Here is a 25,339-nt window from a genome sequence, read left to right on the forward strand (position 1 = left end):
AATAAATAATACTGCTAATAATAATAACATTATACAAAAGCAAATTGTTATGAATGAACTGAAAAAGCCTCCCGAGATGAAGAAGGCATAAAAGCAGTGATTTTTCATATTTATGTAGGCTAGAAAATAATGTTTTGTAATATTTTAATCCTTTATATTCTATATCTATTCTTATTATATCCTATAAATATCCTTAATATTTAATTTTTTCATATGTAAAGATATTTGCCTATTGCTCTCTTGTGCGTATTAAGCAGTGCGTAAGCGAGGCGCAACTCTGCGCCGGAGTTTAGACCGGGTTAGTTTTGGTCTAATGAAAAATCTATTATAGTTTCTCAAAATAGCAACGCGCCAGCGGTCCGCCTCAGAACGCCTTGCTTTTTAGACCAGAACGCCTATGGGCGCACAAATGAGCGCTAATGCATTTGCTATTTAAACAGCGTAGCGCAACGCCTCAAAACCACTCTTGCGCCAAGCTGAAACTACCAAAAGACTACTGCGCCACGCCTTGCGCCACATTACGCCGGGTGTATGATAGGGCCCTGTAATTGGGAAATCTAAATTTGCTGAGCTCCGACCATCTCATGTGCTTCTGTCATCAGAGACTCCAAGAAATGTATGCCTGTGCAGATACCATGAAAACATAAAATTAGCCTCGGAATGTGTGCAACATATTATGCCGAGGCAGGCATTCCAAAGCACACAGAATTTTACCGAAGCTGCGGCCTGTGTTCCTGAAAGTCCTCTCTGCATGTTAGGAGAGTGCGCTAAATGCAGGAGCGGCAATCTTTTGGAAATGAATACTCTCTGTAACATCCCAGAGGAAGAGAAGCAAATGAAAGTATGGTGGTATGCATGGGAAACAACTGGAGGGCTGTCCAAGAAGGTCCAAAAGGATGGTGCACTGAGTGATGTACTTCATTTCCTGAAGACAGTGGCTACAAAATCTGTGCATCGCGGTTTTGTCAAAAGGCAGCAAAGCAAACTTTTTCAGGCCAAAAAACATCAGGCAAAAGCTGACCAGAAAACTGTGGTGCTGCAGATAGATTTTGCAGAAAATGACGCTGCTGCCTACCAGGATCAAATTCACACCGGCATCAGAGGCAGGTCACTGTGTTTCCCTCTGTTGTTTGGTCTGATGGAGATCCTGAGTCGTATGCAGTTGTGAGTGACAGCTTGGAACATGACAAGAGGTCTGTGGCAATACCAAAGTATATTCAACTGAAACATCCTGCAATGAAAGAACTTCACATATTTAGTGATGGAGCTGTTTCGCAGTTTAAAAATAAATTCATCTGGTGTTTTTACCGCTGCTGCATTCAAGGAGCTGTTTCCCACTTTGAGGGTGCAGTGGCACTTCTTTGCCACAAGCCATGGGAAAGGTGCAGTAGACCAGTGGTTCCCAACCTTTTTCTTAGGGGCCCCTCCCATGAACATATACAAACATTGGAGCCCCCCCCCACCATTTAAATACACACGCACGTGTACACATATGCACTATATATATATATATATATATATATATATATATATATATATATATATATATATATATATATATAGTAGGGGTGTCACAATTTCAAAATTTAATCGAAATCGATCGAAATTTATGCTCAATTTCGATTATCGAATAAAAAAAAAAGAATCGTCGATGCTGCCACGCCCCCATGTCACGTCAGCTTGGCTTGCCAAGCGGGAAAAAACAGGCTTGTTAAACTGCAGATACAGGAGACCCGTCGACAGAGCTTAAACCCTCTCCTCTTTCAATGAAGTCGCCGGTGTGGAAGCATTTTGGATTTGCAGTGAGTTATGTTGACAACGTTCGTGTTGTCGACAAAAAAACACAGTTTTGCAAGCTCTGCTATGTACGTATTAGGGTTCGTCCGATAGACAACACCGGCATCGCGATCCTCCGCCGGCCCCCGTTGCAAATCCGCTCGCGAAAAGTACACACTCAGGCCCTGTTTACACTGTCTTTGTTTTTAAATGGCATTTTAGAACGACAACGATTTGACATCCACAGTGGCGTGTAGCATTTCTGAGCAGCCCTCCTTCCTCTCTACCTCTGAAAACGCACATCACGTGACCACACAGACACAGACGCACACACAGCCATGCGCTCGAGACAGCAGGTCCAGGCAGTCAGAGGACTGCTTCAATCTTTCACTCACTTGTACTTAGTCATTTTAGCGAACACCTCAGATACTGTTGGCTGGTTCCTGTTGGTTGTGCGTCTTTTTTACCGATTCCATTATAACGACACAGATCACTGCCTATTCACGAGTCCCGCAGAAAAAGTGATTGACAGGTGGTTATTATGTGTGTAACTTGCCTTTATTCATTTACTGTATGATTTGTTTATGGGTAAAACAAAGGCCATGCAGGTCAGGTAGTTTAACCGGTAGGCTACAAATAATTAATTGGTCATTAATTAATTAATTATTCATAATTGAAAATCGAATCGAATCGTGCCTTTAGAATCGAAAATGTAATCGAATCGAGGATTTTGAGGATTGTGACACCCTTAATATATATATATATATATATATATATATATATATATATATATATATACTGTATGTGTGTGTTTGTGTAATATTAATATATAATATGTATAGAAAATATAAATTAATCAGTTTTAACTTGTCTTGGCCTTCAATAAAACCAAAATTTAGGTAGGCTTTGTCATACTGTTTAATCTTTTTCTTCGCCTCTGAAGAATCACTGCATTTACGTTTCTCTCCCGATTTTGTTTTGATTTTGCCTTTACGACACGTTGACAAGCACAATGCGTGAGTGAGCAAAATTTAAATAATTAAAAGTTATTTATTTTAATTATTTTTACTATTATGTTGGAATTTTAAGCATGTGTTTTGCTATATATATATATATATATATATATATATATATATATATATATATATAATGGTACTTAAAAATACATATATAATAGTAGGGCTGCTCGATTTTGGGAAAAATCATAATCACGATTATTTTGGTCATAATTGTAATCACGATTATTCAAAACGATTATCAGTTGAAGTCAAAATTATTAGCGCTCCTGAGAATTTTTAAAAAATAAATATTTCCCAAATTATGTTTAACAGAACAAGGAATTTTAACAGTATTTCCTCTAATATTTTTTCTCCTAGGCTTATTTGTTTTATTTTAGCTAGAATAAAAGCAGGTTTAAATATTTTGAAACCAATTTAAGGTCGATATTATTAGCCCCCTTAAGCAATATATATTTTTGTTTGTCTGCAGAATAAACTACTGTTATACAATGACTTGCCTAATTACCCTAATTAAGCCTTTGAACTGCACTTTAATCTGAATGCTTGTATTTAAAAAAATATCTAGTAAAATATTATGTACTGTCATCATAGCAAAGATAAAAGAAATCAGTAATTAGAAATGAGATATCAAAACTATCATGTTCAGAAATAAGTAAAAAAAAAAAATTATTTCCATTAAACAGAAATTGAGAGGAAAAGGGTTGCTAATATTCAGGAGGGCTAATATTTCTGACATCAAGTGTATACATACAGTTATTTTCCACCCTGCAAAGGAAAGAGAAATAAATACAATAGAATAAAAATATGAAACAAACTGTGCTTAAAGCATCTTCACTGTAAGAAAAACACTTTAGCTACAGCCGTCCTTCCGTCAAGACTACTGAGGGATTTTCTCGTTGTTTGATTAATATTAGCCGCGTTTCCACTATCGCGCCTAAAGCGAGCGAGCCAAGGCCAGTGGCGTTTCCACTGTCACTTCCGGGGCCTAATAGGGCCAAAGCGGGGCTTTCTTGGGGCTAGCGGCCGGCTTTTTTCGGCCCGCCGAATACCTTGGGCCAAAGAGGGCCAGCCGGGGCTTCTGGGCAGAGTGAAAGGAGAGGCGGGCACAGTTTTCCGATCGCACACGAGTACATGCGCCAAACACATAAACAAATAAATAAATAAGAGAAAGAAAACATCTGGAACAAATTATAGGCTGGGGTCTTTTTTGCATATGATTGCCCTTATGTTTCTCTTTTAAATGTAAGGTTGTTGCATAAAATGATAGTTTTAATAAGTCACTTTTCTTTGCTGCATCTCTTTGATGTTTCAATAACGCATACTAATCTTTACACCATATTAAAGACACAGCAGACAGTAAAGGATTTCAATAGGTTTTGTCAAGTTTAATACTGTAAGTGTGTTTTTGCGCGTTTAGATGCCTGTGCGTGTGTGAGACCGAGGAAAAGAGCGCTCCATTCATAGCTCTGTTGATGCCGCGAGCGGCTTTTTTCTTTTATTTTTATTGTTCTAATTTATTTTGGAGATAATACACTATATGAATACAACAGAAAGACATTAAACTTTACAATTTTCATGTCCGCTTTTGTAGGCTCAAAACAATAGTGTCATATCTAGATAAAATAGCCTAAGCTATATTTAAATAATTTAAAGAATTACAAATATCAGATAGGCCTATAATAAAATCACATTAAATAAATAAACCAATAAAAAACTAATAAAAGCTATAGGTATAACAATTAGGTACTATATCAAACTGTTTCAAATTTATATTAAACTTTCATTTTTCAAAAGCCTCTTTGAAAAAAAGATTTTCTAAAAAATAAATAAATAAATAAACACCGGCAAATGTTTTAAATATTATTTATAAAGTATTTGGATACGATTAATCTAATCAAATCATGCAAACAGAGCATTTTCGGGGTGAGTGAACGCAGAAAAAGGAGACCTTTTTTTCTGTCTGCAGCTGCGCAGCACTTTTTTAGACGGAAAAAACTGCAAGTTCAAAATGTGTTCAAACTGTGTCCTCAAACAAGTGTGTGTGTTTTTATATAACGTGGTAAAATTAAAAAAGGAAATTTTAAATACATAAAGAGCTTTACAGTGCATTGCTGCTGAGCGCAACGAAATATATGTTTCAGTTCTCTCCGGAGCATTTGGGATGAATGTTGGACAGCGTCTGTCTAGAGGATGTTATAAAATACATTTTATATCGAGTTATTAACGGAGAATTTTATATATGTGGTGTTATATTATGGATGTGTGCGCTCCCTGTGCTAGGTCCCTCCGTTGGTGGCAAGACCACAGGATTTCGATGCCAGTCGGTCGGCGAGTAAATGAATATGATGAATGAAAGCACACAGGCATGTGCGTATAGACATGCGTTGTACTGCTGTACAGTATCGTGTCATTTGTTTGTTTTGGTTGTCCTAATTTTAATAGTTTCGTGATAATGTGGTGTGCTTTATCTGCATGATTCTCGCTGAAGTGGGCGGTTTGAGTGACGTTCGATTTGGGGGATGTTCTGGGGGCGGGGTTTACTGACGCGCTGCGAGCTACTAGCCCCACAGTGCAAACGCGACATGATTTCGGCCTCACTGCTCAACCTCCCGGGCGATTGGCCCGGCCTGGCCCGATATAAGCCCTGGCTCGCACTGGCCTGATAGTGGAAATGCGGCTAATGATAGAAACAGGGGGCAGTAGGAATATTTCTCGCTGTCTCTTTGGTTTCTCTTTCACGTGTCTTTTGATCCTCAACTCGTTTGTTTATTACACAAATGAGGGTTAATATAAATAATCACTAAACACCGCGTTTTGACACCTATTTGACCATTAAAGCGCTCACGTTAATGACTATAGATGTCTGCGCTCCTCTGCTCGTCTCAGTGTGCGAATGAGACCGGCCACATGCTTCTGAAGGCTGATTTATACTTCTGCGTCAAACGTCGGCGTATGCTACGGCGCTGACGCATAGCCCTTCGCCGTGGCCGTCACTGACGTGCACCTCTCAAAAATTGTAACTACACGTCGCAACGACGCGTATAAGCTCTGTGATTGGTCAGCTTGGTAGCGCTGACGAGTCTGGGCGGGACCGAGAGCCGCGCGAATGCCGCGAGCGATTGTTTACAAGTGTGGAGTCCCGTGAAGGAGCTCCGGATGGAAATTTTTGTTTTGTGTTTACCTCATAGTTAAAGTTGTTGCACGTCCGCCGGTTCCTGCCTCAAAATGAGCGAGTTTGAGCCACTTGTACATCCCAGAAGTGTTCAGGAAAAGCAAAACAGAAGCGAAGAAACTCGACACAGAGGAACATTTACACCTCACTGCCAACTAGCGTTTCAGAAGTGTTAATGCAGACCGACAGAGACAGCGCGCAGAAGTATAAATGCACAGCCACGCGCGTTGCATACGCCGTGGGTTACGCCGGTCACCTGACGCAGAAGTATAAATCAGGCTTGACTGAGTGCGCGTGCTGCACACACACTTAAGCACGCGCTCTTTCGCGCTTTTAAGAGCACCACGTGTACAACTGGAAAGGTGGCGGTATATGATGCAACAATCGTTTATCGCGATTAATGCTTTTTGATAACCGTTTGAAATCGAAATCGGATTTTCGATTAATTGTACAGCCCTATATAATAGTGGAGCATTTTTATGCCTTTTTCTACCTCAACACTTATCCTCTCCCGCGCCCCCCTACTCTGAAGCAGAACAATCTAGTGTCCATACTAGCGCTGTCAAAATTAACGTGTTAACGCATGCAATTAATTTTAAATAATTACCGCGTTAAAATTTTTTTACGCAATTAACGCAGTTGCAGTTTTTTTTACTTCCTGTTGTGGTGGATGTGTGTTCAACATGCAAGAAATGTGGATAAGACCAAGGAAGCACTTTTTGAAGGCAAGTTCCAGTATAAAACAATTAGTTGCATAAAAGGTTATCCAGAGTTTCATGCAATTTCAGGTGTTTCATTTTTAACTTTCGACTTCTGTTGTAAGTTGATACCGCATGGCGAACAGAAAGAAAATCCTCCGCATTTCATGACTCGGTGTTCCATTAAGGTAAGGTTCCTTTTAAGGCTACATGGTAGAATTTTAACAAGAGTATTATCTTAATCATATTAAAATCGGAGTATTGGTGTCTTATGTAAATGGACTCATAACGTCTGGTGAAGTCGCGAGCTGTCAAAGACAGGGCATTACTCTGCCTTTCAGCATGAGCCCTCCAAGTTGTGCATGTTTCCTCATTAAACGCAACAAAAGCGTATGCTTCGCGTTGTTGTGTCAGAATCCTTGTGAAATACAGTAATACTTTAGGACGCTTAGTTTAAGCAAATTTGATGAACGTGATCATGCGTGTTAAATCTGAGGGGAGTCGCTCCAGTATGGAAGGCCGTTGGGGCCAAAATGTCTGCAGCGCGTTGAGTGGTGTCAGAGGTGGAGTGAGCGACGTATCTGAGAGGGGTGTGCAATGTATTTAACGACCGGTTTGCGAGAAATTATCATTCATTTGTGGGCATTTGGGAGTCTCTGTGCACTTGCGGGATACTCCTAGTCTTAGCAACTGGATGAATGTAAAGGAGGATTAAGCAAAATTGTTTCTACTCTATAATTAATGTTCTCAACTCACAGCAATAAAACTTTACAATGAGTGCAACAGTTTGCATTCTATAGTTTATTATTATAATTTTTCATTTTCCATATCTGCAATTCCTGTATTTTGGCATTTTTTTGCAGTCCACTTAGAATCCAACATGGAAATCAATGTTTTCTTTATTGGCATTGATTATTTTGAAATTTAAATGTCATTAACATGCCTGTGTTTTCATTTCTGTAATAAATATGGCTGTCAAGCCAGGATCTTGATGGTTTATTGTGGGTTTGTTGTTTACATGAAGAAATCTGTGTTACAAGTTAAACAAAAATTCTATTAAACAATTATATTTTGAATTTAAATAGTTTTTGTCTTGCGTTTACATTAATTTTACATTTAAATAGCCAAAATTACAAGTTTCAGTATTTTAAATCCGATTAATCGTGATTATTATTTTTAAAAAGGTGTGATTAATTAGTTAAATTTTTTTTAATCGATTGACAGCACTAGTCCATACATTTCTGAACTCAGAAATCCTGACTGCTATTCCCGAAGAGCACTCAGCTGAGCATCAGTCAACAGGTGCGAAAAACATAAAAACTGGAGACTGTGTCTTGGTCCAGTTCAAAGCACACAAATCTGTCAGGCTGTTTGTTGGACTGTCAAATAACCAAGACCAGGGTGCACTGGAAATACGGTTCCTACGAAAGAACGACGGCGCTGGTTTTGTGTACATCTTACCTGTGAAGGAAGATAAATCTTGGGTGACACCTGACCAAGTTATTGAGACTCAATCCAAAAATTTGACAACAGATGAAGGTATCACTTTGAAGAGGCGGTTTTTGCAGATTAAAACATGGCAAAAACAAACGTCATCTGATTAATAATATTTGTACATATTTATTTGTTTATTTAGGCCCATTTGGCATGATTTTATTTATAACATACACATTTATATTTGATAAATTCAGCATTGTTATAATATTTAAAAACATCTTCATTTACAACCAACTTTTTTGAAATTCCTTATTTAAAAATATTTGTTCATAAGATTTGTGTTCACTGCATGCTTACCTTTTTTAGGCATCTGTTATCTCTTCTTACCACAATATTCATACGGCTAGATGTTGGCCAATGTAAAAAAAAGTTTGCATGATTAATTGTTGGCGCTATTTATTATTACATGTTCAATAAACTAACATATTTGATGTACTTTATGCTCACCTTTTTTTGGACTTTGTTTTGTCTTCATCCAATCTTCACCCAAATACCATCCTTTCTTAAACCCAAATAATAAAGGTAATCTTTTGAAACAATAAATAACATGCAGACTGTAATGCACTGGCTAATATTGCAATTACTTTGACAAACATCATTCCAAACATGAGAAAGAGAATATCGAAATATTACCTAATTTTTAATTTATAAAAAACTCCAGTGGGTGGCGCCAAGTCTCTATCCCTTCCATACCAAGTCACTGAATCATTTGTTCAGATTCGTTCAAAACATTCTCTGTGATAAAAGTGATTCACTATGAATGATTTACTGGAATAGTTTAAAAGCGCAGATTGGTTAAACGTTTGTAAATTTCGTTAGGTTTGTGTGGACGTGCGTAGCTACGTAGCTGTGATTTTGTAGAAAATTATTTTCACGAGAAACTGCCAAGACAGTCATAGCATTTATCCTTTTAAAATTTGTTTTCTCAGCACTGTCTTGATCGCTCTGTAAAGACTACATTGTAGCACGAAATCTTTAAAAAGTGGAAATTTGGTGCATAAACAACAAATGTCAATAAACCGCGTGATCAACACAAATCATGTCGCAGATGAATGCGCAAAAGCAAACATTAAATAAAACATTTCGTACCTGAACACTTCACGCAGAAGCACGTTTGTTTTGTAACCCGTGAATATCTCCATAACGTTAAATCTGCTAATTATTTCTGCATACTTGCACAAGGCCACTCGCAGATTTGAGGACCGCTCAATATTTCTTCATTCCAACGCTCATGAAGCAACAATCTCCCTGCATTTGGTCTTCTCCTGTTGCTCATAATGCGTGCGCGTCTCGCTGCAGGCATGCGCCGACTCCAGCAGAGTTTTCATTTCATGCAAAACATAAATATGTTTTTATTTTATTTACTGATTAACTATTTGTAAAGATAAATTATCAAAGCGACACAATTAATTTTCCAACCACTTTATCCAACACCTAAGCAATTTTCAAACCTGTTTTAACCCACGTTAAAATTAAAACATAATTTTCAAAGATTTCCATCACCCGACAACTGCGCTTGAGTGCTTATTAAAATTATATTACAGACGGCAAAATAACGTTAAAATCTTAATATTGATCTAAGCTTGAACTATACACTATAGGAGTATTATATTCGATATAGGATTGGTAATAATTCATTCAATATTTTTACACAATCGGTTATAAACAGTCTATAACCATTATAGTCATGCATTGTACACACCTATAACCAGCGCCTTTTTTCTGTGCTTGTTTAACATAGCCTACACAAAACATTTAATAACTAGACAGTAAAGTTCGTCGAGACAAACTTTGAGGCTGGCTTGACAAAGCCTGTTGGTAATAGTTTATTTAGTTTAAAAACAGTTTGAAAAAGTATAAATAGCATGTTACTAGCATGATTCTAGTATGATTTAGCATGTTACTAGCAAGAATCTAGCATGAATTAGCATGTTACTAGCATGATTCTAGCATGCATTAGCATGTTACTAGCATGATTCTAGCATGCATTAGCATGTTTCTAGCATGATTCTAGCATGAATTAGCATGTTATTAGCATTATTCTAGTATGAATTAGCATGTTATTTGCATTTTTCTAGTATGAATAACCATGTTATTAGCATGTTTCCAGTATGAATTAGCATGTCATTAGCATAATTAGCATATGGGTAGCATGTTGCTAGCATGATTGGCATGTCATTAGCATGTTAGAATTATTAGCATTTTATTGCACAGCTAATTACAGTCTATGGGACAGTTGCTAGGGTGCAGTATGTGGTAGTTAGGGGTGTGGCTAGAAAGTTAAAAGCTCATCAGTTATTGGTAGTTTGGTAGTCGGAGTTAAATGAGCTCAGCCATTAGTCTGTAGGACAGTCTGATGCAGAGTTATGAGCTCACAAAGTTTGATCCCATGTTAAGTCAATGAGAGTCTTTTGAATGGAAGTCTATGGGACAGTTTCTAGGGTCCAAAAGTGGTTGCTAGGGCATGGCTAGAAAGTTTAAAGGTGATCAGTTATTAGCAGTTTGATAGTCTGAGTTAAATTAGCCTAGTTAGAGTTCTGTGCGACAGTCTGACGCAGAGTTACGAGGTCACAAAGTTTGGTCCAATGTTAAGTCTATGGGATTTTTCCAACAGTCCCAGGACGTTTTTTGAAAAACCGAAAGTCAGATCAGTCTGAGGAGATATAGCAACCCGAGTCAGAATAGTTCGGAGGTCTGGAGTGAGTTTGGTGGTAATAGCTTGAAAGCTCTAGGAGGAGATGCGTTTTGTTTTATAGTCTCAGAAGAAGAATACTACGTTTATATAGCATTTCAGTAGTCTGGCTTTGACAAGCCAGCCTAATAAAGCTTAGGCTACTCCCTTACCCCGTTTTCTGTATGGACATTGTGCAACTGCAGATGAGACAACGAAAGCAAGCGCATAGAGTGGACAAATGAAACTATTTATTGAATCGATAATCGTTCAAACGCATCTCTGGAATTAACTTTGTAATCAAATAAAATAGTGCCATAACTGTGACGCTAGATTTTGACACCATTCTCCACACAGACACGGACTTGCGCACTAACAATCGGGCATCATTCAAGTTCGTCTGGAAACATCAGGAGCTGATGCTATAAGCATATTGTAGCTGATTATGCCATCATTATGCCAATTATGTCATTAAGAGTAAAAAAAAAAAAAGCACCATGCATACATCATTGTTTCCGAATTGACATTTGAACGTGCGTTAACCTTTAACAACATGCATGCCTTAATACGAATTTAATTTAACAAGAATATATCTAATTTGATTAAATAGTGCAACCTTACCATTCAGATGTCTCAGAGGTTAACGTTTCTTGGTTTACACACCTAACAGATATCCACAAAAAGGTCTTTGTTAAAGTTTTGAAAGCATTTATCTGATTTTCATAATGTGTCAACAGTCAATTTCAGAGCAGTCGTAACGAAGACAAGTCACGTCCGTAACGATAGTTCTACCTCATTAATGCAAAACTGAAAAACTAAACAAAACAAATTATATATGTCCCATGCAGAGCCAACTCTTATCCTTTTGACTGTTATATTTTTTTTGGCTTCTGCATTTTTATTCACAGAATTTTCACAAAGTATGTCAACTCACAAAACTCATGTCTTTTTTTTGTCACGTCCGTAACGCATTCATTTTGCCATCATTTTAAATATAAAACACCTGCATAGACTGATATTTTTTGATGCCTGAACTCCATGGTTAAGGGGTTAAAAAAATAAACATATTTCAATTTACTGTTAACATATACCTTCTCTGAGTATAAACGTTTCATTTTTTTACTGCAAATGTCACGTCCATAACGCTGGAATCAGCCACATTTTTCCAATGTATTTACTCTTAAGTGTTTTTGTACCCAATCTAGCCTCCAGCATCTCAGCTAACATTCTTTTTTGTTTGGACCCCTATGAGACATCTACATATTGTAACAAAATAGTTCCAACATTTGTGGATTTTCGAAGTTTCGCAACCATAGTTTATCATACCCTTAATCATCCTCTTCATGTACATGTGCAGTGCAATGCAAATCTTCAGGTTTCATAAAACGTTTGAGTTACACCATTGTCAGTGACAAACATAGGATTTATTGCCACCTCTTCCTTGATTGTCTTCATTCCAACCTCCTTTTCCAGCTTCCTTTAATAATACGGAAAGATTATTGTAATACAATTTTATTGCTTTACTCTAACCCAGGGGTGCCCAAGCATGGTCATAGAGGGCCGGGGTCCTGCAGATTTAACTCCAACTTGCCTCAACACACCTGCCTGGAAGTTTCTAGTATACAAAAAGAGCTTGAGTAGTCGATTCAGGTATGTTTAGTTGGGGTTGAAGCCAAGTCTGCAGGACAAAGTTTGGGAACCCATGCTCTAACCCTTGCCTAACACAGTCAATTTAGCAGACATCCACTACAAAATTGGCGCCCCAGATGGGACCTCACTATTGAGTGGATTGAAAATCATGGTTGGTGTCAGTATACAACCCTTCAAGCCTTGTGTTTCATTTGTCCACAACTGATAAACACTGATATTTGCCACTCATTTCCTTCTCTTGAATCGTCGCCATATCTCGGATCTGACATTGAGTTGGTAACTTTGTTCATTGTATGTCCATGAGAGATGGAAAAAGATTGCGTTCGGTACCATCGGAAGTTGAGTTTTTGCATCACACCTGAACCCATTGTCCTCCATATTCCTTATCTCAATATATCAAAGGAGATTTGCGCATTGTGACTTGCTTTTTCATCTGAAGGGCCAATTTCCTCTCAGAAAAATTATGCCAAAAGTTAAGTCAGTTCAGAAAACTTCAAAATCTAAATCAATTGTTTTTCTTGACATTTGTAGATTCTTTCCATTTCCAAGAATAAATCTTTTCTCCCCATAAGGTGCAAGAATTGACTTGCCCGTGTTTTTGGTGTCATCAACCTCAGTATCAATCAGCTGTGTATGAAAGTAGCAAGACTTGAGTGGTTGTATACCGACACCAACCCTGATTTTCCAACTACTCAATAGTGAGGTTCCATCTGGAGTGCCAAGCTTGTTGTGAAGTCTGCTAAATTAGCTGAGTTAGGCAAGGGTTAGAGTAAAGCAAAACCAATTGTTACAATAATCCTGCAGGATGACACCTGTTACAAAGTTTATACGCGAATAAGTGTAAGTGACTGTGTTTCAATCTGCACAGCTGTGAGATTTTATACCCCTCAGTGGATGTAGACACAAGGTCATGCAAAACTTTGGAAAGATACATCTATTCATTCATTCTTTCGGCTTAGTATCTTTATTCATCAGGGATCACCAATAGCGGAATGAACCGACTTCTGTATCAAATTAGGGTTAAATTGTGTTGCTCTCTTTCCACCTTAGACCTGATGCCTGTGAAAGAAGAGGAGATTCAAGAGCTGAATATCATCAAGGTGGAAATCGATCTAGATGAGAAGGATCACGAATTCATGTCTGGAGAAAAAATTAACATCTCCCAAACTGAAAATACGTTTTCGGAGGAAGAAGCTGGAAGTACATTTCATAGTTCACAAAGCAGTAATTTCAACTTGCAAACAATTCACACTGCAGAGAAGACTTTCAGCTGCCAACAGTGTGGAAAGAGTTTCAATAAAAAAGGAAACCTCAAAGTCCACATGACAATTCACACCGGAGAGAAGAATTTCAGCTGCCAACAGTGTGGAAAGAGATTCAATCAACAAGGCAGCCTTAACGTTCACATGAGAGTTCACACTGGAGAAAAACTATTCACTTGCCAGCAGTGCGGAAAAAATTTCAGTCAAAGGGGAAACCTTATCAACCACATGGTTGTGCACAACAGCGAGAATACATTCACCTGCCAACAATGTGGAAAGAGCTTCAATCGGAAAGGAAACCTGAAAGTCCACATGAGAGTTCACACTGGGGAAAAGCCTTTCACCTGCCAACAGTGTGGAATAAGTTTTGCCCAAAAAGGAGGTATTGACGAACACATGAGACTTCACACTGGAGTGAAGACCTTCATCTGCCCGGAGTGTGGAGTAAGTTTCACTCGAAAAGGAAACCTGAAAGTCCACATGAGAATTCACACTGGAGAAAACCCTTACACCTGCCAACAGTGTGGGATGAGCTACATTTTAAAAGCGACCCTTAAAAGACACATGCGAACGCAACATGTAGAAAGCGGTTCACCTGCTAGCACCGCGGAAAGACATTCACCCAATAAGAAAACCTTAGAAACTACATGAGAATTCACGCTAGATAGAAGAGATTTGTTTGCCAACAGTGTGGAAACATATTAGATCATATTAGCGCATGACACACACTAATGGATACTTGCACACACACACTTTTATTCAGATTTATAAAGCAGTCTCTCTTTCCTAAAGGAAATAAAAATATATTCAAATCACAGTACTGCAAATAAGCTAAGCTTCAGATCAGGGGTGTCCAAACTCAGTCCTGAAGGGCCGGCGTCCTGCAGTTTACTTGGAACTAAACTTTGCAGGACACCGGTCCTCCAGGACCGAGTTTGGGATGTAGATTTTGGGACGTAGATTGAAATAACAAGATGAAATACACATTTAGCTAGCAAAATCTTAAGATTTGGCTTGTCGATTCTTTGTGTTCCTTTGTGCACTGCAATCTCTATTGTTTACAAGATGTCTGTGCAATGGCCAACATCACCAAAATACTTCTAATATCTGTGCTAATGTAACATGTAAACCAGGGGTGGTCAACCCTGTTCCTGGAGATCTACATTCCTACAGATTTAAGTTGCAACCCATATCATAAACACACCTGCCTGTAATTATCAAGAGCAGTTCAGTTCCTAATTAATTGGATGTGTGTTTGATCAGGGTTGGAGCTGAACTCTGTTGGAAGGTAGAGCTCCGGCAACAGGGACGAGCATCTCTGATGTAAACTAATACAGACAATTATTCCTTAGTTTCAGAACATATATTGTTGACAGCCAACCAGAACCCTTTTCTGAGGCTTCTGATAGGCCAACATGACTTTTACAGTCAGGAATATATTTCCTACTGTTGCTTTGGCATGCTCTTGACTAGGGGTGTCCAAACGTATTCCTGGAGGGCTGGTGTCCTGCATAGTTTACCGCCAACTTACTTCAACACACTTGCCTAAAAGGTTTACTAAAATATGTAGGACACCGGCCCTCCACGACCGAGTTTGGACACGCCTGGTCTAGTCCTTTAGGAGCAAAGATAGGCAGTTATTTTTGGTGTGGACACGGTGTGCTCTGGACCAAAGAAGGGTGCTCAACCCTGCTCCTGGAGATCTACCTTCCTGCAGAGTTCAGCTCCAACCCTGATCAAACACACCTGAACCAATTAGATAGGACCTGAACAGCACTTGATAATTACAGGCAGGTGTGTGTGATACGGGTTGGAACTTTAATCTGCAGGTAGGTAGATCTCCAGGAACAGGGTTGAGCACCCCTGATTTAGACTGTTACCTGTAGCCAGGGTTTGTCATGGTTTGGGGTTGTGTTAGTGCCCTTGGCAAATGTAACTTGCACTTCTGTGATGCACCTTTAATGCTGAAAAGTACATTTTGGAGCACATCATGCTGCCTTCTTTTCCAGGGATGCCCATGTATATTTCAACAAGACGATGCAAAACCACGTCCCGCACACATTACAAAGTCCTGGCTGCAAAGGAAGAGGATACAGGTACTTGACTGGCCTGTCTGCAGTCCCGACTTGTCTACAATAGAGAATGTGTGGCACATTTTGAAGGTCAGAATGCGACAGCGAAGACCCTGTACTGTTGCCCTCCTTAAGACTTGTTTGTAAGGAAAATTAGCATAAAACGACACCTGAAACAATTCATCACTTGGCATCTTCAGTCCCTAAATGTCTTTTAAGTGTGGATAAAAGGAATGGCAATATTACAAAGTGGTAAATGCTTTACATTTATTTTTGAAATGTGTTGCAAGAACCAAAATTGGAATGTGTTTATTTAAAAAAAAACATTAAATAATGTTTGTTGTACTGTCTGCAATGAAATGCAAGTCTTTTTTTATTTGTGTTTTCTATAATGTCCCAACTTTTTAAGATTTGGGCTATATATATATATATATATATATATATATATATATAAATATATATATGTAATATATATATATATAAATATATATATATATATATATGTAAATATATATATATAAATATAAGTATATAAATATATACTTATATAATATAATATATAATATAAGTATATATATATTATTATATAATATATATATTATTTTATAATATATATATATATATTATTATATAATATAAGTATATAAATATATATATATATATGTAAAATCCAAACATGAAATTGGATGTCACTAGTGTAAATTGCATATATTATATAGGCTGTTTCTAAATATCAAGTACGCAAAGTTCGGACTTGTGTCCTTGGAAGTTAAGACTTGTCAAGTTCAAACTTGGAAGAACGAACTCCCGAGGATGCAAGGACACGAACAATCTTCGAACTTACGTCACTATGGATTCATCGGTTTTATTGTACATTAACAATAAAATTATTATATAAAGCACCTGGAGCTCCTGCTGGCAGGCTGGGAGTCGGAGTCCGCATAACCTAAGGGCACATCATCAAAGACGCGCCATATTTGTGAATAATCTGCCGATTCGAGTTTAAAACAACTACATTCTCGTCTGAAAAACTCTTAAAACTTTATTTTGTGACACAGTACAGGAGTATTTTTAAAACCGTGCGGGTTTTCTCCTCCACCATTAGCGTTTGCTGGTTTCGCTGCAATGAATTCTGGTATACCTGAGGTTCGCACAAGTCACCTCTTGATGCATCCTTGGCCAAAGGGGCAGAGCAAGTACACATCTGGGGATTTTATCTGTACTTGGCAAGATGTGAACTTTGAATTGGAACAGTACTTTGGCGACGATTGATGATGACGTTTCACGAGGACACAAGAACGCAAGTACAGACAGGAACGCATATTGAGAAACAGCCATAATGACTTATTTGCTAGCTTGCAGGCTCAAAATAGCAAAAGGTAACTTGGGGAAAAGTTTTTCTTTAGTTATCAAATGAAAGCTGTGCAGACATCCCAAGTTGGGAAAAGTAATTTCCGGGGGATACAGAGTTGATTTGCGGGTGGTTGCAGGATAGTTGGTGCCTGAAGAGCTGTGTGGGTGAGTTGTGTGCGAAATACCGCGAGAGCGGTGGGGGTGAGTTGCGCACAACGTACCTTAGGAGCGGTGGGGGTGAGTTGCGCACAACATACCTTAAGAGCGGTGGGGGTGAGTTGCGCATGACGTACCTGAAGAGCAGCGGGGGTGATTTGCGCGCGACGTACCTGAAGAGCTGGGTGGGATGCGGTGGAAAGGGGTGTGCGACGTATTTAAGGACCGGGCAGAAGACGTGCGATTTCAGGGAGATTATCAGTTATTTGCGAGCATCCGGGTGTCTCTATACATTTGCGGGATACTCCTGCAACTTCCAGGAGACTTGGGATGTCTGGCTGTGTTCAGTCTAGTTAAGCTGAACTGCCAAGCTTAGAATGCACAATTATATTTTTTATCGACTAAAGAGGACTGATGGAAGTTTGTGTTGAACCTGTTAGGTAATACTTTTAATTATTTTACTGTAAAAGTGTTTTATTGTTGTGTGTATTTATACTGTGACAACCTTATATATATTATTTTTAATTTTTACATTATTTTAAAGGTCTCCCTGCTAAAAAATCCAGCTTAAACAAGCCTAGGCTGGCTTTAGCTGGTTGACCAGCTTGGTTTTAGAGGGGTTTTGGCCATTTCCAGCCTGATCTTCAGAATCTTATCATCTTATCAGATCTTATCAGGCTAAAAAAATGACCAGCTAAAACCAGCTTGACCAGCCTGGTTTAAGCTGGACATAGCTGGTTTGGGCTTGGCTTCCAGCCTGGCTAGGCTGGTCAAGCTGGTTTTAGCTGGTCATCTCCCAGCCTGACCAGCTAAGACCAGGCTGGAAATGGCCAAAACCCCTCTAAAACCAGCCAACCAGCTGTTTTTTTTTTTCAGAAGGACTTTGTTTTCTACTTTTTTTTTTTTTTGATCTGGTTTTATTCTTTTTGGACATCAATTTTAGATGTAAACTTTGCAATGTTTTGTTTTTAAATTACAGTTTTTCAACATAAAATGTTAACATCTAGGAATCTTTTGTTAGTCTTTGTATGAGGGTGATACACGTTGGTTGAAGACGAATGTCATCTTTTTCTTTTTTTGATTTCCCTTCCTTAAAGTACATATCTCTCTGTATGAAGCGCTTTAAACAACTCGGTACAGCAGGTGGCGGTGTGCACCTGGAAAAGTTTTTTGTTATCCGCCAATAAACTAGGGATGGCTGATGCGAAACTGACGTTTCGACACAGTGTCGAGATCCCGAAGCGCAAGTGTTTCGAAACACTTCACCGAAGCATGATCCGAAACACCGGGGTCACGTGACTAAAGTGATTCGAAACACCCAGGTCACGCGGCTAAAGAGATCCAAAGCATCAGGGCGGCCCAAGTGTTTCGGGACGTGGCATACCATCAGCGTTTGATTGACAGGGTTGTAAACAAATCACAATCGCACATATGTCTAAATCTAATTTCAAAAAAAGGATAAAAATGGTGTTATCTCGTTCAATTTGTGGGCTTTTGTGAGAGGAGAGATATTTTGCGATTTAGTGACATTTATAGTGCATATTTAAGCTACATTAAAACTTTATTGATAGACAGGATATAGACACTGATAAATAGTTATAGGATACATTTGCTGATACATTAATAAGCATACATTTATAGGCATACATATACATCCATACACATACATCCACATAGGCATACATATACATCCATAGGCATACACATACAACCATATAGGCATACATATCCATAACTTAGTGTATAGTGATAGATAGATAGATAGATAGATAGATAGATAGATAGATAGATAGATAGATAGAATAGTAATGGATGCTCCACGCAAGAGATGCCGTCCATCTGTGGTGTGGGAGCATTTCCATTTGGAAACACTGAATAAAGTGAGATGCATGTATTGTGATGCTGTGTTCACACCAGACGCGGAACGCGCTATTCGCGCGTAATTAGCCGCGTGAACATTTGAGTTAACTTGCTTCATTCGCGCATCAAATTCGCTTCATTCGCGTGTCAAATTTACTCCAGAACAGACGCGGATTCGCATGATGGGCAGGGCTTCTGTCTTCCCGGTGACTGTAGCTTCTTTGCTAAAAGGCTAACATGGATTTTTTTAAGAAAATAACAGTGTTGATGTGCTTTATGAAGGATGAAAAACAGCGTCGATACTTTTAGGACTGTATCTGAGTCCACTACATGCTTTCAGAGGTGCATCCAGCTCTGTGAGCTCATAAACTCCTCCAGAAACTGAACCTGGATGACGGAGACTTTCAGCGGTGCTTCTGACTGAGCCAAGCCTACTTTGATGACTTGTTGTCGGTGTCGCCTGGAGGATTTCCCCCGGGACACCATCAACTGGTTCTACGTCACAATCACGCCCCCACAAGAGCAAGCTTCTGATTGGTTAACGCGGCGCTAATGTCCGCTGAAGTTCAGATTTTCATATTCGAGAGATCACGCGAAACGCTCGTTAAGCGCATCAAACGCGCAAAACGCTCAATTCGCCTTGCGCGTATCGCGCTATTCGCACCGTGCCATTCGCGTCATTACCGCCACGCCACTCGTGCGTATCACGCCACAGGAAGTATATTCGTGCGTTTGCATTGACTTAACATGTAAATCACTCGCGCTTGATGCGCGTGCCGCGTCTGGTGTGAACGCAGCTTAATAGGCAGCTAGCCAAGTGCAATAATACATCATCCATGATGCGCCATTTGAGGAGCACTCATCCTGCCATTTCGGGAGGTGCAGAGTAGAGATCTGCGCGGGACTGAATTTTGAATCCCGCTCCCGCCTGCACCCGCCAGGTTTTAGTCCAAACCCGACCGCTCCCGCTTATGTTCAGCATTCGTTGTCCCGCTGCCCGACCCGCTCCGTTTTCAATCCGCCGTGCCCGTTCCCGCTTACGAAGGGGAAAGGGGGGGGGCTGTCCAGACAGCCTATATAACAAGCTGTCTGTATAAACACACACAGCACCAACCAAGCAAGCAACGCGCATTACGTGTTTATTAACGCAGAGGGATCATTGCTTCAGCACCAACTGAGTGGATTAAATTTATTCTCCTTATTTCTTTCTGTTTTATTATGAAGAACATATATTTATTTTTAAGTTTTAGGTAAAGACATCAAACTATGCCTACACATGCATGCTAACCCACGATTAGACTATTCATATAACCGGTAATACATAAAGTGAAATCATAACGGTAAAAAATGTGCATTTATAAAAATGAAAGCAAACATTAAAAAGGGTTCTCTGTTTTGTCAATTTTATTGCTTTTAATAATATTATTAATTGTAATATGAACTACTGTGGGACCATGCAGTGTCCAACTGAACATTTTTATTAGGCTACTCTAACATTAATCCCTAACGTCTCTGCATCTCTGCTAAAATTAATTTAAAGGCAAATTTCTTTTGCACTTTTTCTCTTTTGAGCTCAAGAGAGCTGTAGCCTTTTTGAAAAATTAGTTAACCAAAACATTAAATTAATTGTGTTGTAGTGCTCACCTTCATGTCATCTAGTTTTCTCCCGTATGAGCTTCCGCTGCATGCGCGTTTTAAAGGTTGTACGGGTGGACCCTGCAGGGAGCAGATCGCTGGACTATTGCTTTCTATTAATTATTTATTATTGTAACAATTTTCACAATAAATTGCTTTTTCACATTATAAAACATCTAAATGTGTGTTCTGAAGGGTAGAAAGTTAACGGGAGAAATTAATGACAGAAATAATTTTCAGGTTTGAGTAATGCACAAATTCTTTCTGAGAGGGCAGTAAATAAATTCGTGTAATTTATTAATTTACCTGCTCGCAGTATTATTTATTTATATATTTATTTATGCTGGAATTTGTGGATTTGAATTTATATTTATTTGCTTATCTAATTATTTTTTTATTTATGCAGGAAGTTATGGATTTATTTACTAATTTATTTAATTTTTTTTTTATTTATTATTTATTGTTTTTCCAGGTTTCGTTTTAAGAGATAACAGACAATAGGTTAAGGATATTATTTATTTTTATTCGTTTTGTCAAGATGCTTTTAACATTTTAAATGTCAACGTGGAAAATGTATTTAAAAAAAATGCATGTACAATATAGCCCATTAGTTATTTCAATGTAAAATACAAACGTACTATTTTTCTTTCACCACAGTAGGAAAAAATAAAAACAAAGTAACAAAATCGTTGTCCACTGTGAACTTAAATAATTGTTAAATCCAACAAAGAAAACAGGCATATATATATATATATATATATATATACACAACAATAAACGGCATCTCAAAATTATAAACCGTTAATGAAATGAAAACCGTTATTTACTTGCAAGATCCTTTTTTAAATTTATTTTAAGTTTCCATGCAGTAAAAGAATGTCATTGACTGATGAGGGTTTCAGTACCGAACGTCTCTCCTCCAAAATCCGACCACAAAGGCTGAATGCTCTCTCGGAAGGTGCACTCGTAGCAGGGATGCAGAGGACAAATCTTGCAAGGTTGCTCAGGGCAGGGAACTGGGAACGGTTTGAATTCCACCACTGCAAAATGTTTTGTTGACTTGATGATTCAAGTTTTAAGGTCTTGTACTCTTGAATCTGAACATCTAGTGATTTTAATCCACATGATTCTTCCTCTTCTTCCCAATCGGAAAATTTATAATGAACAGTAGGTCTTTTGGCAGGTGTTGGTTCAATATCTTCATCATGTGTATCAAACTTTAAATCTTCGATCATCTCCTTGACTCCCTGTATCACATCCTGTCGCCCTCTTTCATCTAACATTTTTAGACCTCGCAAATTTGGTGTCAGAAAGCATGCTATTTTATAAAGCATGTGAACTGAATGTAATGCTGTCTGTTGATAGTAATTCTTTCAGCCGTGTTACACAGACAGTTGCGATTTTAGAGATCAGATGGTCTTTCGTGGCTGAAGTACAGTGCTCAATTAATCGCACAGACCACGGAAGAACCAGTGAGGCACTGGGAGCTGTGTTATCAGTTTCCAAGTCGTCAGTTGCCTCTTTGAAGGGCTGTAGGAATGATACTAGTAACTTAAGCGTACTGATGCTAATGCGTCCGATCTTGGCATAATTGTTGCTCTCAGTCAGCACAGATGCTATGTCTTTGTACTGTTCTGAGACAGAATTTAGCATGTCAAAATTAGAGTTCCATCGTGTCTCTATGGATTGTTTCAGTGACTTTTTTAGCTTGCCCTGCTGTCCTGAGTGTTTGAAATATGTGACCAATTTTTTAACATCATTCAGAAGCGCAGCGATTTCTGGAGACTCTTCTATTATGGCAGAACCAAACGCGCTGGAGAGCGTCACGTTTAGTATGTGAGCTATGCAGTTTAGCCTTGTGTATTCTCGTAAGGCATTGATCATGTTGGCTCCACGATCTGTGACAAAAACAATCTTTTTGCCCATGTCTGTCGCATCGATGCCAAACACTAAGATTCTGCAGCAGGTGGCTTCGAATATTTTCACCCGTCTTTGGGGTGCTTGGGTCAAAAGGGGCCGCAAAAAGCACTCTTGAATGTAGTTCAAATTGCTCATTAACATAATGTAAGGTTGCAGACAAAAATGACGTTTTATGATATGTTTCTGTCCAAATGTCTGCTTTAACAGCGCACCCAAACTTCGATATTGTTGCAGTAATTTCGTCCACAACAAATTTACGTTGAATCTGAGCCCCCATTTCAACATTTCTTGACACCGTTGTTGGGTGTGGTAGTATCTCACTGACATCGAATTTTCCTATTCTTGCTGCTATGTCGACTAAATGTTGGGCCAGCTGTGTGAAGCCTTTTCCTGAGATAGTATCATACGGTCGAATGTCTTGGCAAACAAATTTAACACATTTGTCTGTGGTTTCTTTTCTAAACTGTTCTGGCACTCGCAAAGACTTGGTGAATGTCAGTTTTGTTTGTCCCTTTGTAATCAGACATGAGTGCCGTCTTAAACCTGAGGTTCCAGTTTTGTGACTGCTAAAGGACAACACTTTGAGGCATTTATCACATTGCGCAAAGGGTATTTTTTTTCCATTTGCGTCTATGACGCATGAAAAATACTTCCATACATCAGACTTGCCTGACGTTGGTTTTCTAACAGTAAACTGACCGTTTTCGATTGCAAGCTCAATCTCCTTCGAGGCCGGCGCATTTTCACTTTGCTCTGCCATGTTGGTAAAGCCCGCCCTGCTCTGAGGACAGATGACGCACGCACAGAGTGTGCGGAAAAAAAGCACGAACAGAAAGCACTGGTTCTGCGTTTAGCACGTGATACAGTCGTGACTAGTATGAGCACTGGCTGTACCTGTGCTTAATAAGAATAGGAAATCACAGATATGCTATTCCGAAATAACATCGGAAACGCTAAGGTTTGACCGCCCGCTCCTGTTTAGATTACACCAGAGTTACCGACCGCTACCGCGTTTTATTCGGAAATTTAACCCTGCCCGGCAAAAACTCGGTCGGGGCCCGCGGTACAGCCGCAGGAATGCAGACCTCTAGTGCAGAGGATGGCCCTGTACCTAGACCTGCTAGTCACACCGCTTGGTCATCTAAGCAAGGTATGCAATGAATGAAATCTAATTGTGAATACAAAGTGTTGAGACAGTGTTTAGAAAATCCTCGTTTTACTCATAGACGTAAGCCTATGTCAACCTAAGCCCTGCAATATAACATCCCATTAACAAACTTTACTGTGAATATTTAAATGTGACACCTGACAAATACGACGCTGTATTTAAAATTAACTGTGTGTGTGTGTGTGTGTGAGCTATTTCAGGCTAAATCACTTAAATATATTTTACTGAAAGTAGGTTGTATTCCTGTAAGGCAGAAAAAAGGAACTGGATGAGGCTCTTGTAGACATGAGGATCTGCAGCCCTTCACCATTGTGGAAGATATGTGTTTCGGGGCCTTTGTGAACAAGCTTGATCCAAGCTATGTTCTCCCATCTGGCAAGGCACTTGAAGCAATGGTCACAGAAAAATACAACAGCACCAAGGAGAAGACTATGAGGGACATACAGAATGCACAATTTGTTAGCCTTACAGCTGATATGTGGTCCTCCATTAATATGGACGGATACCTTGGTGTGACTTGCCACTTTATAACACCTGAAGCAAAGATGGCAACTGTTGTATTGGGTGTTGTATCAGTACCAAACACACACTGCACAGCATCTCATGGAGGCTAAAACTCTGCTCATGTCTGAGTGGGGAATAACCTCCTAAGTTCAGTGTTGGGTAACCGACAATGCATCCAACATGCTAAGCGCCCAACTACTTAATCTACGGCATATTCCATGTTTTGCACACAATCTTAATTTAGTTGTCAAAAAGGCCCTAGATCAAACCCCACTTATCAATGAAATTCGCCAGAAAGATCGTGGGGTTGTTTAGATCAAGCTGCAAAGCAAAGGACAGACTTGAAGAAATGCAGGCCTTGATGGGTAGACCGACTTTAAAACTCGAACAAGAGGTGGAAACCAGATGGAACAGCACCTTTGACATGTTGCAACGAGAACAACGAGAGCCAGTGGCTGCAGGAATGTCTAGTTTAAAGGCTGATACTGCTCTGTTGTCCAGTATGAGGTTGTTCAAGAAACCATATCATTATTGCAACCATGCACTTGCAACAACTGAGTTCTCAGAAGAACAGAGAATCTCAGCCTCAAAGCTAATACCACTCAACCCGATGTTGCGGCTCAAGCTTATCGAGAGGAAAAAAGGCCCTGCAAAGCATGTAGTGAAGTCCCACTACATTCAAGATTTTAGCTGGCTGAAGCGGCCAAATATGGATGTGATTTCGGTTAGAAAATCAAGAGTGGAGAAGAGATTCTTTCTGATGAGCATTTATTTTCTGTCCTGAATATGCAGCTGAGGTATGCACTGGAGATATTGCATAGAATGTGCGTGTGGTCTACAAAAGGAAATAAAGAGAAATAATTTACAAAAAATATTCATCTAACATTTGTGTCTTATTTTACTAACACACTGAGAAATCTTAACTA

General features: G+C 39.0%; 1 protein-coding gene and 1 pseudogene across 1 annotated transcript in view; both read left to right on the forward strand.

The window, feature by feature from the left end:
* Positions 1-25,339, forward strand: part of si:cabz01069022.1 — an 89,093-nt gene that overhangs the window by 13,293 nt on the left and 50,461 nt on the right. The window contains exons 3-4 of the mRNA XM_088650338.1: positions 13,534-14,266; position 15,009. Of these exons, the coding sequence (XP_088506464.1) occupies positions 13,534-14,266; position 15,009 (734 nt within the window). The remainder of the gene's footprint in view (positions 1-13,533; positions 14,267-15,008; positions 15,010-25,339) is intronic.
* On the forward strand, positions 677-8,238 carry LOC147845283 (uncharacterized; annotated as a pseudogene).

Source organism: Danio rerio, chromosome 4 (assembly GCF_052040795.2).
Source record: "Danio rerio strain M-AB ecotype USA chromosome 4, GRCz13ab, whole genome shotgun sequence".
In the NCBI taxonomy this organism is placed as follows: domain Eukaryota; kingdom Metazoa; phylum Chordata; class Actinopteri; order Cypriniformes; family Danionidae; genus Danio; species Danio rerio.